Genomic DNA, 18,925 nt, shown 5'->3' with positions numbered 1-18,925 from the left:
GTTTTCATTTTTATCTTATATCTATCACAATTTTAGCACGATACACTTTAGTCACAAAATTTCTTAAAATACAGATTAAATTGTATGTTAAAATTTTGTAAACATTAACCAAAATAATTAATTTTTAAAAGTATAGAGATCGACATTTTATAAATATAGAGACCAAACTTGACCAAAGTTTAAATTAGAACTAAAAATAGAAGTTTTGAAATTAAAAATTACCAAAATAACTTTTTGTAACTAAAAATAGAAGTTATGAAATTACAAATTACCAAAATAACTTTTGTTTAATATGATCAAAATAGTATTTAAATAAAATTTTTGCTCGAGAGTAAAAATGCAGGTGGGCACGTGCAACACCAACATGCACGTGACATTTTATTCTTCACCCACTCTACCCTTTCTTTTTTTAGTAAAGTTTTTATATTTTAAAATTACTTTACACCTTTTAGAACTAAAATGGAGCGAAAGGATAAAGTTCTTACGTTGAAAATATTATTTTGATCAATTTACTTTATATTTTAGTTGATGTGTTTTTAATACGTTCGTTTTGGTTTCTATATTTTTAAAAATTGACTATTTTGGTTCTGTTTGTAAAAATGTGTTTTTAATATGTTCGTTTTGATTTCTACATTTTTAAAAATTGAATATTTTGGTTTTGTTTGTAAAAATTTAATACAAATTCTACACGTAAAAGAAATCCTTTGATGTAAAGTCATTGTTACATTTCTAGAATATATTGAGTGTAGTATCATTGTGATAGAAAAAATGAGATTATAAATAAAATTAAATAACTAAAATGGTTACTTTTTAAGAAAAGACTAAAGGAAACATTTTGAAAGTACAAAAACTAAAATGAAACTAAAGTTTACAAAATCGATTTTAAACAAGGTCACTATTTGGATTCCAATTTCGATCATGATATATATTCTCAGGGAGTGTTCAACGGTAAGTAATACAGAATCGAATCGAGTATCATCTTCTTAAATTTTCTCCTTTTCATAAGTTTGGCTGTAGAGTTTTGAACGCGACCGATTTTTGATCTTTTCGTCCTCAATTTTATTGTTTAGTCACTTGATATTATAGCAAAAATGGAGATGGAAGGTTGCTGAAATTTTTTTTGTGTGTTCACTTATGGAGGTTCATATGTGGAAGTAGATGAAACTACTGGTTTTTTTTTTTTTTAATATAAGAAACCTTACAAGATTAGTTTTTGTCGATCGACGTCACGACATTGTTTATGCACGATTCTTGTTGTTCAAGTTGATTACTTACGATTGAACACTCCCAAGCCAAGCATATATATTATGATCAAAACTGGAATCCAAGTAGTGATCTGGTTTAAAATCGATTTTGCCTTTGTCGTCTTCTAGAAATCTTGAAAACTCTTCGTTTTCTCTCTCTTCAAGAAAAAGTTTGGTTTGTTACGCGTGATTATGTAATTTAATCAAGGGCTTTTTTCTTTTTATTTTTTGAAACATCAGTTTGTTTTTTAAAGAGAACTTAACGAAATGTTAACCTAACTAACAGGTTTAATTTAAACCACTATTTAAGTTGGAGGGTTTAATTTTTGCCATTAAAAGTTTGTGGTGTATTTGAAACAACTATTATAGTTTAGGGGTGATTTTTGCAATTTACCCAATAATTTTTTATCAGCTCTTGAACATAATAATAATAAACACACCTATTATAATAATGATAAAAATAAACTTATGAGGTTGAAACTAAAAATATGAACTATAAAAAGTTAAATTGGAGTAAAAGAAATTTTGTCCCCTTCTTTATTAAACATATGAAAAATGTGGGCCAAAACTAGTGAAGGTTTTACATTACTTTTAAGAAAAGAAAAAACTTTTTGTAAGGGATAAAAAACCATCAAGATTTAAAGAAGATCAATTTTTAAAAAAGAAAAAGTAAAGTTGAAATTCCTTTATCTTTTTTATCTTTTTTTTTTTTGATAATTGAAATTTCTTTATCTTTAATTTAGTTGTGGCACTTTGTTTAAAGAGGATTGAGACTCCCATACCATAATAGTCTAAAGTTGCGACTTTCATAAAGCTCCTAATTAGCTTGCCGACAATATTTATGTGGTACCTATGAACATCAACCATAATTAAAAATAATGTGGTATCTACTCGGAGTAAATAATTATTTAAAAAGGAAAATTTATAGTATGAACGAAAAGAAAAATAATCAACCGAAAGTACATTTTTCCTATGCAACGAAATTGGGTTAAATGTCCAAATGTGGCATGACCTGCACAATAGAGGTAAACACTCTATACTCAAGTTAGTTTTAACTTGTACTTAATAAGGAGTTCGAGATAGAATGTGATATCTTACGCGAAAGTGAGACCCTTTATTTATAGGAGATTCAACAACAAGCTATCCGACTACAGTCGGGTTATATGTGTCGGTCCGAAGGTCGGACATATTGGGTGCCTAAAGTCGAACCCGAATGATGGCCACACTACTGGTAGGCATCTTTGCAGCGCTTTACGTACGGCCAAGTATGGCAGGTCGAATTTGTCCAAGACACTCAGGTGAAACCTGGTTCTTCTAGATCTTCCTCTATCAATCCACGTGGCAAGGTGATTTTCTATCCTCAATATATATTATAAATTTGAAGTTTATCTCTGCAACGTGAGATCCTTAATATCTCTAACATGTGATGTTTCTAAACTTAAAAGATGACTAACAAATTCATTTGTGGTCTATTATAAGAAGTTATTGAAAACACATAAACTTAATAAAAATGATCAATTTATCATCCTTCTAGTTTGAGTTAAATTTTCAATTTCAGTCCAATAGATTAATTTTCAATTTCATCATAATTTGAGTTGTTATAGTTTAAGCTCAATTCTAATTTAGTTGGCAAATATTGGATTAAATGTACACAATTAATCAATATAAATATCATATCAAATGCTATTACTAATAATATTTGCATATTATGTAATTTTCAAGAAAGAAACTGAGACAACATCGACATTGACATCGACATCGATATATATTGGGTGGTGGACTAGAGGCTAACAGAGCTTAGTGCAAAAGCGACGACGGCGAAATCCGACGCAGCGGCCACCAGTATAGCCTTCGTGGCGGAAAGCCTCAGCGCAGTTGTGGGCATTTGCGCATGGCCCATGGAACCGATGGCTTTGTGACTGGCATGTTCTCCCCTCGCATGGCCTTGTCATTTCTTCTGTATTTAGACCAACATAAAAATACACGATAAATGATCGAGTCCGTTTGGTTGGTGACCTAAAAACATTAATTTCAACGTAAAAACCTATGATAAATGATTGAGTGTGTTTGGCTCGTGATCTAAAATCATGAATTTAAATTATAGAAATTTAATGGAAAGCATGGAATTCCAAATTTTAAACACTGAAGAATGTAAATCTAAAATTTTCACCTTTTGGAAATTCCACAATTATCTGAAATACTAGAATTAACTCACCAAATAAAAATTCACTAGATTTTATTTAATGGAAAAAGATAATCCATCCGAGTAATTATAAACAAAGGACCAAATATGCAATTTAGTTCCTCCTAATGCTCATAAAGTATAATTAAATGTCTCTCTTCCAATTTAATTCCTATTATTTTTAAAAAAAATTAATTAAACCCAATTCAAATTTTTACTTTCTAAACTTTTTATATATATAATCTTTCCATTTAAAATTTAGAAGGAGACAGCTAAAGGAAAAATCTTGAAATCTTTTAACTTGTATATGTGATATTTTTTTAGAAGAATTTTGCTTGGCTGTCATTTTGGAGATGTACAGATGTCAACATCCAAATGGTGCCACATCGGTCATCGACTATAGGCAAGAAAAATCCTTTTCTAATCTAAGGGACCAAAACAAAACAATTGCTCCCCTCCTTCCTTCTTTGCTCCTCCTTCCTTCTTTGCTCCGTCCTAGACTCTCCACGAATATAATACAAAAATTAAATGATGGGTATTTAATGAATTGACATAAATTTTAAAAGAAAAATATCCAAAATTCCTCAGATTCTTTTTAGTACAACATGTGGGATGGGAGATCGAACTCACAACCAAGTTGTTGGAGGCATATGTCAATTACCGCTAAGGTATGCTCGTTTTGGTAGATTATTTTAAATGATTAAAATACCATATCTAAAACACATTAATCGTTTTGGTCGATAATGGTGTAATTTTCACCAAACTTTAAAATGTGTTACAAATTTTACCCTTTGATAGATTTTCATTTGAAAATTGTTGGAAAAAATAATCTCTATGTGTTAAATCAATTAAAAAAACATAAGTTTTTATATAAAATAATTGATATGATGCGGACAAAAACGTCAATAGTGTTGTTCTAAATGTGTAACTTTTGACAAAATTATTTAACGGTACATTTTTTTACATTAATCAAACTTAATTTGAGAAACTTGAGTTTTATTCCATTAGTGAGTTAATTTTGTGGAATTTTTTAATTAATAGGTGAATTAGCAAAAATTTAATAAAATGATAAAAATTATAACATTTATCTAAGTTTATAGTTATGAATTTAGATCATGAATAGAATTATATGGTCCACGTAGAAACTTAACTAGACATATTTGGTATAATAAAAATAAAAACCTTAAAATTACTTATTTTAAATAAAAAGAATGGAAAAATATATATTTAAAAGAATTAGAAAAAGAAAAGTTATTTAAAAGAACTAGACATATTTTGGTTTAAAAAATATAAACAAAATTAAAACAAAATAGGCGGAAGCTGGGATTCGATCACAAGACACGGAGGTAGGAGTTAAAAGGACATATTTTTTCAAATATTAAAAATTAAAAACAAAATAGTAAGAATAAGTGAATTGGATTATACCATAGTTCTAAATATATGTCAACACGTATACATTTCCATTAACATATCTGTGTTTCCACGAGTTCGACATTGATATGAAGGGTAAATTGACATATCCATTATAGTACAAGAAAATCTACAAAATATGAAAAGTATCAACAAAATGTCACTAATATATACCTAATATTAAATTAACTTAGAAACAGAAAAATGTTTATTTGTTAATTTAAATATTTGTTACAATTTTTTATTTTTCTAACTTTTATAGAAATATGCATCGACATCGACATTTTATCGATATTTTTATCGACATTTCCATGAAATCGAAACCTCGACATTTTCATCGACATCGACATTTAAAACCTTGGATTATACACTATACTAGTTCTAATCCATAACACTCCTTGGTCCCTGCTTGAATCTGCCCCTGTACTTAACCATTTATCTAAAAAACAAAAAATAAAAATTTTAACCTCAAAAAAGATAATAGATATTTTATCCGTCGATCTAAGTATAGAAGATCCATGAAATTAAACTTATGACAAAATACAATTTTTGTCTCTGAGATTTTTTTTTTTTTTTTTTACATATTATCTGTGAGATTAGTATATATTTAGTTCCCGAGCTTTCAAAATATGGACACTTTTACTTCTGAAGTTGTTTTAAATGGTCTATGAAATTAATTGACTGCTAACGAAAAGACCATTAATTATTTACTTTTTGAATTATGATTACATGGTAAAATATATTAATTTTATATTATTAATTTAATTTTTCTATATGACGTGGGAAAATGAAGTGGCGTCTTCTTCCATGGGAAAATTTCTAATCTTCCCCGAGAACTTTCATACTACTTCAACTCAAATTGTGCCATGTGTAAAGGAGTTCTAGTATTATTTAAATAAAAATATTTTTAGTTTGTATGTAGGACTCACAGGCAAAATTGATCAACCAGGATCCCACATTCTCTCTCTTAATTAATTGTACATTCTCTCTCTAATTGTAATCAGAATCTCAACTTCCCTCTCTTAAATTAATTTTACTTTCTAATTAAATATTTTAGATGTGATTATTTATTTTCACTTTTCTAATTTATTTATCTCTTTATTGTTATTTGCATCTTCATTTACTTCTCTCATCTTCTATTTTTATGTCATGAATGTATTTGGAAATTTTATTTGGTCCAATTATAGGTTCTAAACTAGCCATTGATTTGAAACAAACATTCAATTAATCTAATATTCAACAATATTTGTATCGTAAAGACAAAAGAGAAAGTGTATTTATAATCAAATAATCAAAATTCACAAAAAATGATGAATTAAAAAAAAATGTAAAGAATTAAAAATAACATACTTAAAGATTTACTTTTTCGTGTGATGATGAATACATCCAAATATTTTTATGGATTCAATAAAAAATGAAAAGATATATAAAAATGATGAGAATGTAATAGAAAAAATAATAATAAATAACAAGAAAATAAAAAATAAATAGAAAAGTCATACATATTTTAAATGGTGAAGTATCGTTAAGAAAAAGAAACAAGAAATTTAGTTTGAATAGAGAAAAATTCAAAAAAAAAAAATAGAAGATGAGAGAAGTAAGTGAATATGTAAATAACAATAAAGAGATAAATGAATTAGAAAAGTGAAAATAATAATCACATCTAAAATATTTAATTAGAGAGAGGATGTACATATTTAATTAGAGAGAGGATGTACAGTTAATTTAAGCTGAGACAGATATTTAATTAGAGAGAGAATGTAGAATTAATTTAAGCTGAGATAGAATGGTTGACCAATTTTGTCCGTGAGTCCCACATAAAAACTAAAAATATTTTTATTTAAATAATAATAATAAAACTCCTTTACACATGGTAGAATTTGTGTTGGGACTATAAATTTTCCCTTCTTCCATCTCACTCTCCCTCCTGCCCTCTCCAGGAGTCTAGTACACGAAATGGTTCAATCAATCAAGATAATGACTACTTAATTTTAATTAGTTTTAGAGAACATTTAAAATCATTTTTAAAACCTCCACCGATTAAATAGTCTATCTAAAAATTTAAAAGACTAAATAGACGCTCAACTCGAATTTCTAGTTTAATTTATTAAAAGGAAGTTGACGAAATTTATAATTTTATAATTTAACCTTCCTCCGACATAAGGGTGAGAAGTAGGGAATGTGGGAATTAAAAGGGGGTGATACTATATTCTCATCCTCAACGGTGAGAAATATGATATATTTTATATAGATTTTCATAAAAAAGTTGCATCGATATTTGCATTGACATTGACATTCAAGACAGCTAGCTAACAGGCTTTAGTGCAGAAACAGCGACGGCGAAATCCTTCGCAGTGGCCACCGGTATAGGCTTCGTTTCGACAAGTCTCTGCACAGTTGTGGTCATTAATGCATGGTCCATGGAACCGATGGCTCTTCGACTGGCATGTCCTCCCCTCACATGGCCTCGCCATCTCCCCTGCATTTTAACCAACACAACACAATAAATAAAAGAATAATATTTATACTTAAATACTGACGATCAGCACTATTTCTAAATTTTTTAATAAAAATATGAGAGAGAAATCTCTAAAAAGATGAATGTAGAAAGAAAAATAAAATAATATTTATATTGAATTCATTTAATTCAGTCAATCTGAGAAATAAGGAACTAAAAAAAATCTTAAATAATTCAGTCACAAAGTAATTACAAGCAAAGACGAAAGATCATACAATTTAGTCCTTCCTAATTTCAACCTAATTAAATGTTTTTTTCTTTTCAAAAAATTAATTTAGTTCTTTAGTTTATGATCACGGATATAATACTAAAATTAAATTATGATAAACTTACCAGAAAAGTCGAAAATTTTACCAACTTTTAAAAATTTGAAAGAGAAATTTAAAACTTCTTGGCAATATATAATATTAGAAGAAACACTCAAATATGATAGGCTAGAAACACATTTATCTAAAACAAAAAATGCAGAAAAAAAAAATTACAAAAAGAAAAAAGAGAGATTAGAGGGCTACTCATGGCAAGGAGAAGGAGGAGCATCAAGAACACAGCATGGGATGAAGATGAAGAATAAGAGTTTCTCATTTTATTTCTTTTGTAATATAAATAATAACATATATTATATGATGGAATTAAGATTTTGGGCATTGGAATATTTATATTATATGGTTTAGGAGAGAGAGAAAAATAATGAAGTAGGTGGAGGAATGCATGGGGTACCACTTTGCAAAATTGCAGTGTTCTTGAGGACCGAGCTGCAAGCTTCCAATCTACCTTCACTCGGTGTGCTCTAACCTCTCCCAAATACTATTTGTTGATGCAGGATTTTAAACGAGGGTGACACGTCCAGCCTTTCAAGTTGTTTCTATGTGCACCGTGTGATATGCTAGACCTCGTGTACTTTGAAGGTTAAGTTAGAATATAGTCTGAGCTTAGTTAGGGCGGTGCACATTAAGATTTCATATCTTTGTGACGAGAGGACTCCGCCTTTCATAGGGGAGTTTTGAAAAGTGTTGTCTTGTCATTTCAATATGGGTGAAAGATCGAACTCACAACCTCTTGGTTTGAGATATATGCCAATTACCGCTAAGCTATGCTCACTTTGGCTGATTTCCAAGCAATCTAATTTCACCTCTATGTTTTTCTTTTCTTTTCATATAAGTTTATCATCAGCCAATTTTAGAATTCAACCGTATGAAAAATATGATTAAAAAATGTAAAATCGGGGCAAAAACATAAATTTAGCCCATACAAAATATTCAAATAAGAAATTAAAAAAAAATAGGACAAATCAAAATTTGAAATGAATTTTGGTTGATGATGATGTGCAAACGAGGTTGGAGTGATACGTATTCTTTTTCGACCAAAGTAGGGCAAAATTGGAATTTGTTAAGTTTAAATTTAAAATCCTCACAAATCCGACCTGTTTGAAACGAAAAATATTTGGACCAAAAACTGAATTTCGAATCATTTAGGATTTCAAATTCTTTTTTCTATAGTTATCCAAACACATGAAATGATTTCAAAATCCATTCAAATTTTGAAATCTCTCCAAATCGGATGTCTCAAACAGGGTTACATTATTTAGATTGTTGCAAAGAAAAAATGTTGCTTAAATTGTAAGTTTATCCCTAACAAAACCATTTTTTGCATAACGATCCTTTTGGTCTATTCGATTGGCAATCGGAATTTTTTTTTTTTAATTCATTGAATCTGAATATTTATTTTGCAGATTTGATTTTTAAAACTGTTTTGGGACCAAATTCTGAAAACAACATTTTTTTATCTTTTCAGTGTTTTCAAATTTTGAATTTGAAACTTTAAAATGCATAATTGTATTAAAAAAGATCAACCCTTTCATAAATATATTACTAAACTCGTTTCATTTGCCTTAAAATTAAGACGTGTAAATTATAACATATTATAAATTATACAATATTGTTGAATAATAATTATACAAAATTTATGACAAAAATATTAATAAATTAATTAATATTATTTCAGATTGAACTAAATTTATACATATTATAAATTATATAATATTGTTGAATAATAATTATACAAAATTTATGACAAAAATATTAATAAATTAATTAATAAATTTATACATATTATAATTATATAATATTGTTGAATAATAATTATACAAAATTTATGACAAAAATATTAATAAATAAATTAATATTATTTTAGATTGAACTAAATATTTAATTGACAACTACAACTATTTTATAAATGTATTATTAAAAACACATTGAATAATTTTTTACATTGAAATTGAATTTCTAAATTTGCTGACAAATACAAATCTAATAACAGAAAACAAAAATATAACTTTCTTTTTCATTCAAAGCCTTGTTTTCAAATTATATACTTATCTTTTCGATGTTGCTAGTAGTGATCTTGAAAAAAGAGATTTAAGTGAAATTGATTTTTTTCAAAATTATCATCTAAATATCTTAAAAATCAATTTAAAGTGATTTTAAATTTATCTAAAATCAATTTTTTTTTAATTTGTCAAACACGATACATTGATTTTGACAATGACAAAAGTGTAATCACTTCTAAATTAGCAATCTTTCCAAAAAGCAACCGACTCTTTCCAGGTCTAGTGCCGAAGCAGAGATTCAAAAAGTGCTGGTAGAAAAAGTATTTTTTTATAAAAAAAAAAAAGGCATTTTTCAAATCCCAAACGCACTAGAAATGTAACACTTCTTAAACTAACTTTGAAGGTAGAAAACGCTTATTTCTCACACTTCAAATGTGTTGTGGAATATAACAATCTAAATAGTTGATGTAGATTCATGTAAACAATATCAAATTTCTAATATTTGTCTCATTTTTGCATGTAACAAAACAAAACCATCATTTTTTTTTCTAATAACCTAGAATCGATAGCTCCTATAACCAAGGCACATGCACCCTCCCTAGGACATGGATTGATGAGACATCACAAATTCTTGTTATCAAGCACACCCAAAAATTTGGTTTCAAGACTTCATGGTAGGTGATACCACAAAGCTCCATGCCCTTTCCAATGAGGTCGTCCCTTGGTTATATGACTCAACAGTCAACATCCAATCATCAATTCGAGCATAACTAAATGGATAAGACACTTGTCATCTTCCTCAGAGTTAGAAGGTTTGATCACCGACCCTAGTTGCTTTTCAATTTTAGCATCTAATTCTACAAAGAAAATCGAGTAATTCGTCTCCTCCGCGCCCACCAGCCCCTCTATGTTACTCGTACTCTAGATGGCTTATGGCAGAAAGAGAGAGAGTAGAATATGTTTGTGTTGTTGTAATTTGTTAGCTGTTTGCTGCTACAAATAAAGAATGCCTAGAAGAAGAAAAAAAAATCATACGGTTGAGCTTTTAATGGAATGAGCTGAAGAAAAAAAAATTGCTCCATCCCTTTTCTTCACACTACCCCCCGCCCCCCTCCCTCCACTCTCAGTTACCTATACGATATCTCATCAGATAATTATCCCAACCATGTCAAGTTGAGGAAAACAAAAACAAAAAAAAAAAAAAAAAGAGAATTTTTCATTTCTCACCTAACAAATGCGCCATCCATCCCAAAATGAGGTCTCCTGTACTTTGAAACTAGATGGGGCTATGTCGCGTTAGAGCGGATTAATCCTCCTTCCACCTGTTGACATATCTGAGATAGGCAGTAGCAGGATTTTCCCTAGGAGGAGCACGGACGCGAGTTGATCTTCGCAGCACGGCCTCCTCCACTGCAATTTGGTTAGTCAAGTCCTTCGATCTCTTGTTGAGTTCAAGGCTGTTGATACAAAAAGATAATACATTCAACTCCATTAAATGTAAGCATGTAACAAGCCTTGAAGAAATATGGAACTTCAAATCAACAACAGCAAGGTATACAAGGATGCGTAGTATGTCCTAAATAAGACGGATCAAGAAAGTGACAAACATCATACAGTTCATATATGGATAGGGCCATTTTTTCATCAAATTCATTATGATTTCGCTCGGACTAAAAAGTGTACACATTCTCTGTAGTCTGTCTACACATTAAACTTATTGGTATGCAAATGGATGAGTTCACATACAACATAAACTTAAATTTGAAAAAATATGTCAGGTCAGAAACTTATTAGATACAAAATTGAAAGTTCAACAACTTATTAAACACTTTTAAAATCTAGAGACATATTAGACAAAAAATTGAAAGTTTATGGGCACATTAGATCCTTTTTAAAATTCATGGACCTATTAGACAATTCTAAAATCCTGAAAGTTAAGGAACTGAACGTTCTGAATCTGCACTCTGCAGGCTGCCTCTGTTCCAGGAAATAGCATAATAGTAAGGGTAGGGAACTGGCTTCTCAAATGAACAACCTGATTTCATGAGGGGCAAATCTATTAAATCTCAGGCTATTAATGGCTAGCTTACCAAATTCTGCTATAAGATCTTTCGAGCTGCTTGCTGAGTGCTCTCTCTCTCTCCCCCTTGCAATTCAGTGAGCCCATAAATGCATCAAGCTGTGCAGCAAAAAGTTAAGTAGTCAAGTGGGGAAGAGAACATCAAATGAAGAGGTCATCCGTCAGCTCCTAGTATTAGAACAATTAGGTACAATACAAAGCACTGATACCTCTTCCACGCTACTGTAATATCCCCACTCCTCGGAGTCTGAGCTCTCTACAAAAATCCTTCCATCACGACGGAACCACCAATATCTGTTGTGATCTCTGTCTTTCCCCAAGGGATTGGTTTTTATTGATCGTTTCTCCATTTCCCGCTCATAATATTCTCTCTGTTTCACGATAATAACATGTGCTTAGGGAAGAAGCTATGAATGGCTTGAACTTAAATGCACTCTCACATTATCAAAAACAAAAATTCTAATGAGAAAAGCAGGAACATTAATGAGCACACCCTCTGTTCTTTGGTATTCTTTTCATTAACTTCAATCGTATCATCCTTTGCTTCCTTCCGTGATGAATTTGGAGAATTAGCTGTTACATCACTATTCCGCTGCTTCTTCGCCATTTTCTTCAAATAAGCAATTGGTTGATCATCCTCACTGAAAAAAATGGTAAAATAAAATAAGAAATAGAAAGGTCAAGTACTTGAATATCATTGCTTATAGCTACAGAAGATTCTATCAATTTCATTTCCCTATTTTAACGGTAAACGAAGAAGAAAGCCATACCTTTTTACAGGGGAAAGACCATTTTGAGATGATATGACCACCCCATTCCTATTTTTTGATGAATCTCTATTCTGTTTACCATGATCAACTTTGGCTATTTTGCTCTTTTCTTTGTCGATAAGATGCCCATTTACAAGTCCATTTGACAGAGTCTCAGATTTCAAGCGCTCTTTCTCTTCTCTTTTCTTTCTGCCTTCTTCCAAAGCTTCCCCTCTCCTGGTAGCTCCAAGTGCCTGCCTCTGTTCAATAATCTCATCTAACTTTTCCTTGAATATATTTGATTCCAGGGACTGATTAACCAACTCACAAAATATCCCCAGTTTGACATGAGTATCCAAAAGGCCATAGTGACCTCGCTTGATAGTTGCTGTGCTGGCAGATAATTCTGGATTCCCAATCATTTCTAGGAAGTCACAGAGGTACTCTGTCCAGTTAACTAATGTTATCTGGTATTTTTTAAGAAAATTGCAAAACAATGTTAGTTTCTTTTTTCCTTTTTGTTTTTTTTTTTGGGGGGGGGGGGGGGGGGGGGGGGGGGGGGGGGGGGGGGGCATGTTAGTCTTAATTAACAAAGGGAAAAGAAAAAAAGATAATTTGATGAGATCACCTTCATCTTCCGCTTCTTCCCTTGAACAAGCGATAAATATTCTCCATTGTCTTTTAAGAGTAAGCGAAAAAATGCTGAATGTGCTTCCACAAGGAGTGGTGCATTACTCTCCTTGTGATGGACAGCACACTCAAAATCATCAAGAGAAAATGGCCACAAGTGCAAAAGCCGACTGTAAGATGAGCAAAAATCCCAAACCATCAAAAGATCACCAACACAGTTCATTGGAACTTTGAAGTCTCTTGAAGGAGAAGGACGTTCTGAGAAATCTGGATCATCCACACCAGGCTGTACTAAAAGATCATCAATTGGATATTTGATGAGTCCTTCCTCAAGTTGATCACCTTCTAGTTCAAGAAAGCAAAATTGTTAAAACGAACTTTGTCATATAGAAGTGAAAAAATCATTGGACGAGTGAAGTCAAAAGAGACCCAGTTAAACAGAAACATGGAAATGAAATCCCTAGGGAGGAAAGCTAGTATTTAAGAAGAGAAGACAAAGCCATACATCTAAGTACTTTGCTTGTTAAGACTTAAAATTAATTAGAAAATGAAATTCTCCTGTCCTATGTAGTGCTTGCTCTTAACGGACCTTTATTTGCACCATTTTCTGCAGTTGAGCCATTCATCCTCTCCCTCTCCATGTTTCTCCTTTTACATTTTCCAGAATCACTTGTTCCCTATAAATGAAAAATATGAGAAGAATTAACAATGCAATAGGAGAATACCATAACTAAAAGAACCTGAATTTTATACTTCAAAAATTACCATGTCATTTGTTTTTCTCTTTTTGTTGCAGACCAAAAGCCCATCGCGGAAAAAAGCTTTGCTTCTTAATTCTTGTGGAAGATCAGTTGAAATTCCATGATTTTGTGCCAGTTTGTCATGAAGCACCCAAGGGGCACTGCGATATGTAGATTCCCGAATGAAAGACTTCAAAAACCTTCTGCTCAAAGGAGGTTTTTTCTGTACTAAATCCTCTGCATTCATAACTACATTATCAGTTACTTTCTTATTTCTGTCAAGCCAGGCTACCTCATATTGTATTTTCCTGGCACCATTATCAAGAACTTTGACAATTTTGCATGGATAAATCTGATCATCCTTCTTTCCATACAATTCAATACCAACAAAAAAGCATTCCTGCAACTTCACAGCAATTGTGTCTGCAAGATCTTTGAGTGACAACATGCCTGCAAATAAAGTATGGAAATAGGAATCCGTCATTCATGGCAAAAAATCATAAACATCAAACTAGATACTGAGTCAAACCGCCCAAAAAATTTCAATCATACTAAACAAAAAAATACTCCTGCCACAAGAAAACATGCACGCTAAGATCCTAGGAATGACAATACTGAAACATTCACACAAAGAGTGGGTGTTGACAACCCTCATGAAAGTGACAACCGTCAACAGAACTGTTTGAAATAGAAGTCCTTATATCATTAGCTACATGTGGAAACGATCAACAGATCAAAATCTCAGTCACCAATCAGCATAACCAGAATTCTACAAAACTAAGTTCCAGATTGCTGTACTATAAAGTATGTACAATACACTTTTTATCACATTAATTCCACTAAACAAGCGGAAATGTTACTTTAGAGACTGTACTTATTTCTTTCTTTTCCTCCTCATTGCATAATCTCCCATTCTATTCATAGTTTTCCTCTATTTGATACCGACTCTGACAGGAGCTCACTGCAAGGCCATCTCTTCCTTCCACCACACTTTTCTCTCCCCATTTGTTCTCACTATTCTTAACCCCTAGTTTCCAAATTCATGGATAATTCATTCCCGTCATCTTTCTGATTTTGCAAAATTCAGGTAAAATAACTTCTTTTAACTGTTTTGATTTTAGTCTCTCTTTTTTCACCTTTTCCATTTTCTTTTGTATTAAAAATGCAATATTCCAGAGTAACAAAGAGAAATCATGGTATTTAACCGAGAAAAAGGTTAATGAAAGCAGTAGGAATGTAACTTCTCTTTATTTTGTATTAAAAATGTCTATGTTTGAAACTTAAAAATAAATTAAAAAAGCAGACATTTCTTTATTTTTTACATGTCCAAAGTGTTGCCATGTCCAGTTGCATCCAATTTAAAACATGGAGCTTCCACATAAGTCATAACATAACCTGGAATTAAGAACTCAACCAATGGAACAATTCACAACTAAAAAATAATAAACCTCTAATGATACTGATACCTAACCTATGTTTTTATGTTTGAAATATACAATAAATTCTCATGCCCACAAATTTCAACTCCGAATTATCCTTCAAGGTATTTTCAAAGATAAGGACAATGTCATAGATGATATTCAGGCAAATGTCCCTCTTTTGATTATGACAAATAGGATAAATTTCTTGCAATCTCTCTTGTCCTAAACACCCTTTGTTTTCCATCTGTGTGCAAATAGAGAGAAAGTCAACGATCTTTATGTTAGATGTCATAAATTGATAAGTGGATGCTGGATTCATCAAGCAGTTTAACTTGCACAATCTATATTTTATCACTAACAACCAGTCCGTATTTCCAAATTTGTGGAAACAAACCAACTTCACCACCCCCCCCCCCCCCTAAAAAAAAAAGTAACACTGGCAAGAGGATTCAAAGTCTCGTTTCTTGTTCGAGAAAAAAAAAAGGGAAAGATATGGAGAGGATCCTGTACCAGGTTAAAACTGAGATCTAATTGATAATATTAAATGGAGCAAGAATAAGAGAATGAGAGAACAAGAAAAAGAGGATGAAGAACAAGAGCACATTGATTCAAACAACAATCAGATGCTCAATTCATGCTTATCTAGTTAAGATCAGCATAAATTGAGCATCTGAATTGCTACCTTCTCTTGAATCTTTGAACACGCAAAACTCATTAAGGCTAATTTCACAGATGTTTAAACATCGTACCATCGAGTCTAACCAAATAAACACACGCACGCTCACAATTCCCAAATATAGCAAGTTAGTTCTCACTGTATTGGATAATCTTCAGAGCAGGGACTATTAGATCCTTTGGAAACTGTTGAACCTTCTCAGCTGCACATTTTTCGGACACTAGCGCCTCCTCATATGTCAAATTACTTTTTCCAGTGAATTTGCACATCCAAACTCTTCGTCGGTATAGATTTATCCTACTCAGATACTCACTGACAAATGTTAAGGAATACATACAATTAAAATTTCGTAACTCCTACAACAGTATGAATTTTAGGAAATTTATATTCCTAGATTCCACATTACAACCAACACCAACAACAAATATTGAGTAGAATAAATGATGATAGGATACTTGTAGTCACGGAATATCTCCTTCGTGAACCGAACTTGATACACAAGCTCATGATGCTCCAAATCTTTGGGTGGGTCAGCTAAGGGAAAAGGCTTTCTTTTCAACAGGGGCATGCCTATTACTTGGCTGCTAAACTACTTGTCACAAGCTCTCTACCTGTAGCACAAACAACTTTAATTGGTCACCAAAATCTACGTTACTGACGAAATTTGCAATCTTGTCCAAATCTAAAGATGCAGGAATAATAAAGAGAAAATCAAGCACCCAATTAAACCTTAGCCAGTCATAGTGCGAACGAAAAATTCCATTGAGAACAAAAATAAACACGCAATTTACGCTCAAAATTTGAATTTTCTTCTATATTCTTCTCGTCTAAGCAATCAAACATAAGAAGATGAGAAAAACAAAACAAGGAAGATCACCCCAAACGTGGGCAAATGGTACAAGGCAGAGAATGCACATGCAAATTCCGAAACCCTAAAAGTTAACATTATGAATAGGGTGAAAAAAAATGCTAAACCAGGAGAGCATTGAACAATACAACACCAACCAACTCAAAATTTGAGTGTGTGGGCATTGGGGGAAGAGGTGGGGAGCAGCTAACCAAATGTAAGCTAGAAGCTAAAAACGAAAATCCCGCAAGAAACAGTTCTAAAGCAATTGCGAAAGCAATCTCCATGCAATTCACTAACAAAAGGAAAAAAAAAGCAGCCCACAAATCCAAATATTTCAAAAACCAAAAAAAACCCATCTTCCTGGCCTCCAGCCCAGTTCATCCCCAACTCAAAACAAGCAGACAACGAGCCAAAACAGTAAGAAACCCTAGAGCACGCCTCTTCCAGAACACAGAAAAAGAATCAACAAACAAAAAACAAATGCAGAAAATCAGAATCATCAAGTGAGGAACGCGGAAGGGGGCAAAGTGGTTGGGGCGGAATCAGAGCATTTAAGCGGAATCCCGCGAACCCCATTAATGGGGAAGGGGGGAATTGAGAGGGGAGTGCATGGAAATTGGGAAAAAGCGCGAAAGTGGGTGGAAATTGGAGAGCTAGTTGGCGCCATTGGAGGGGAGAATCAAGAACAGAGAGGTGAAATGCGAGGAGAAGGAGAAGAGAAATCTTACAGTGATTAAGGAGCAATGCGGAATGGGGAAACCGGAGGAGGGAGGAAGAACAGCGACACACGGAGTAGAGAGAGAGCTTAGAGAAGGCGAGAGGAGAGGGCGGTTCGCTTCTCGCATTTGTATTTTTTTGTATTTTTCTCTCTGTTTCTTTTTTTCTTTCTTTTTCTTTTTAATTATTTAATGATATATTTGTTTTTAACTGACAAAAAACTTCTCGCGTTTACTCGGCTCGGCTCGGCTCGGCTTACTGTTACGTTAAATGTACGGATTTTTTTCTTTTGACTTTTCTTTTTTTTTTGGGTTAAATTTTGGCTTCTTTAGTTTTAAATGGTGTTTAACGAGTTAATCAATCTGTAACGTTTCTTTAACTTTTGATTTGTATTTATGTATAATTTTTTAATTTATAGATTTATTAGACAAATTTTAAAGTTGTCTATTCAACACAAAATTCATAATTTTGTGAAATTAAAAAAATGTCGAATTCGACCTATTAAACACGAAATCAATATGTTAAAAACCTATTTGTCATTTTTAGTTGGAACGAAAATCAATAAGAATGAGAGTGTTATTTCTTTAATGTTTTATTAAAATTGGAATCGGAACAGGAATCAAACGAATGAGTAGAACAACTATCATTAATATAAAACATTATTGAATTAATTAATTTTATTTTTATAATATTTAACAATTTTATTGATATTAAATATTAATAACACGTTAAAATTAGTCAAACCGAACATAGCTTAAGTGGTTAAGGCATCTATATAATTAAATTATTGATCAATTAAATAGAAAGTCAAAAATCTATTAGACACAACTTTAAAAACTAAAAGACCAAACTTTTTGTAGTTTTAACCTATGTCGGTCCTATGTCGATACTAAGATATGGATCTTGATTGTGATGCGAGAAGCTTAAAATGAACATCTACACACACAATAATTCCGCACAATGGTGTGGTGCTAAGTCCAACATATTCTAATACCAGGACCGAACAAATCAATTGAGTTAATAGTAAGAGATATTGATCGTGTATAAACGTACCTCTCTCCTCCAAGAGAGTTTCCTTAAGTATCATGTCATTTGAACTAACTATCTTTTGATTTTTAGTGATGATTGTTCGACGAGAAATTCAGATGAACGAAACTCGACTTTAATGAACTTGTTTTATATTTATGTATAAGTGTTACAACTCTACTGTATGATCCTCTGATTAATTCTCTCTAACGTAAGCTCGCTTCGAGGGTTAATGAACTTGTTCTCGAATCAAGGAGGTTGTCACTTTCAGTCTCGAGTGTATTGAAGAATCTTTACAATTTTCGGCTGTGAAACATCAGCGAAGTCTTCAGCTTGCGGCTTGTGAAGTCTTCGGC

The 18,925-nt window shown here is 31.9% G+C and overlaps 1 protein-coding gene, 1 long non-coding RNA gene and 1 pseudogene across 4 annotated transcripts; all 3 read right to left on the bottom strand.

The window, feature by feature from the left end:
- Positions 1–2,973: 2,973 nt before the first annotated feature.
- Positions 2,974–4,950, bottom strand: LOC148212815 (defensin-like protein 1 pseudogene; annotated as a pseudogene).
- Positions 4,951–7,131: 2,181 nt separating this feature from the next.
- LOC111025281 (uncharacterized) lies at positions 7,132–8,508 on the bottom strand. Its single transcript, XR_002603496.2, has 2 exons — positions 7,867–8,508; positions 7,132–7,315 (listed from the first exon to the last, which is right to left on the bottom strand). It is a non-coding gene; the product is annotated as an uncharacterized LOC111025281 (long non-coding RNA).
- A 1,617-nt stretch (positions 8,509–10,125) lies between these two features.
- On the bottom strand, positions 10,126–17,710 carry LOC111025290 (DDT domain-containing protein). Of its 3 annotated transcripts, XR_015789493.1 has the most exons (12): positions 17,555–17,710; positions 16,432–16,587; positions 16,116–16,288; positions 13,905–14,329; positions 13,729–13,816; positions 13,138–13,484; positions 12,531–12,976; positions 12,254–12,401; positions 11,970–12,131; positions 11,771–11,859; positions 10,908–11,137; positions 10,126–10,690 (listed from the first exon to the last, which is right to left on the bottom strand). XR_015789493.1 is itself a non-coding variant. In XM_088121278.1 (11 exons), the coding sequence occupies exons 2-11, from the start codon at positions 16,542–16,544 to the stop codon at positions 10,987–10,989; spliced, it is 2,142 nt and encodes a 713-aa protein (XP_087977404.1). In that variant the 5' UTR covers positions 16,545–16,587; positions 17,555–17,710; the 3' UTR covers positions 10,126–10,986. The 3 variants fall into 3 exon arrangements, 2 of the variants coding, with proteins under 2 accessions (XP_087977404.1, XP_087977405.1); XM_088121278.1 differs by having other exon boundaries at positions 10,126–11,137; XM_088121279.1 differs by having other exon boundaries at positions 10,126–11,137; positions 13,138–13,481.
- Between the last annotated feature and the right edge of the window lie 1,215 nt (positions 17,711–18,925).

The sequence above is a fragment of the Momordica charantia genome (genome assembly GCF_013281855.1).
Source record: "Momordica charantia cultivar OHB3-1 chromosome 2 unlocalized genomic scaffold, Mcharantia_2.0 BLBB01000002.1, whole genome shotgun sequence".
In the NCBI taxonomy this organism is placed as follows: domain Eukaryota; kingdom Viridiplantae; phylum Streptophyta; class Magnoliopsida; order Cucurbitales; family Cucurbitaceae; genus Momordica; species Momordica charantia.
The sequence above is the reverse complement of the archived record's forward strand: the minus strand, read 5'-3'. Positions and strand labels throughout refer to the sequence as shown.

What these genes read in the sequence shown, in the direction of transcription:
- LOC111025290 (XM_088121278.1), bottom strand. Translation starts at nt 16,544, where the DNA reads ATGCCCCTGTTGAAAAGAAAGCCTTTTCCCTTAGCTGACCCACCCAAA. An exon ending in GAGATATTCCGTGACTACAA is followed by an intron (nt 16,289 to 16,431) that starts GTATCCTATCAT and finishes AACATTTGTCAG; the next exon opens with TGAGTATCTGAGTAGGATAA. An exon ending in TCTGAAGATTATCCAATACA is followed by an intron (nt 14,330 to 16,115) that starts GTGAGAACTAAC and finishes CTTTATTTGCAG; the next exon opens with GCATGTTGTCACTCAAAGAT.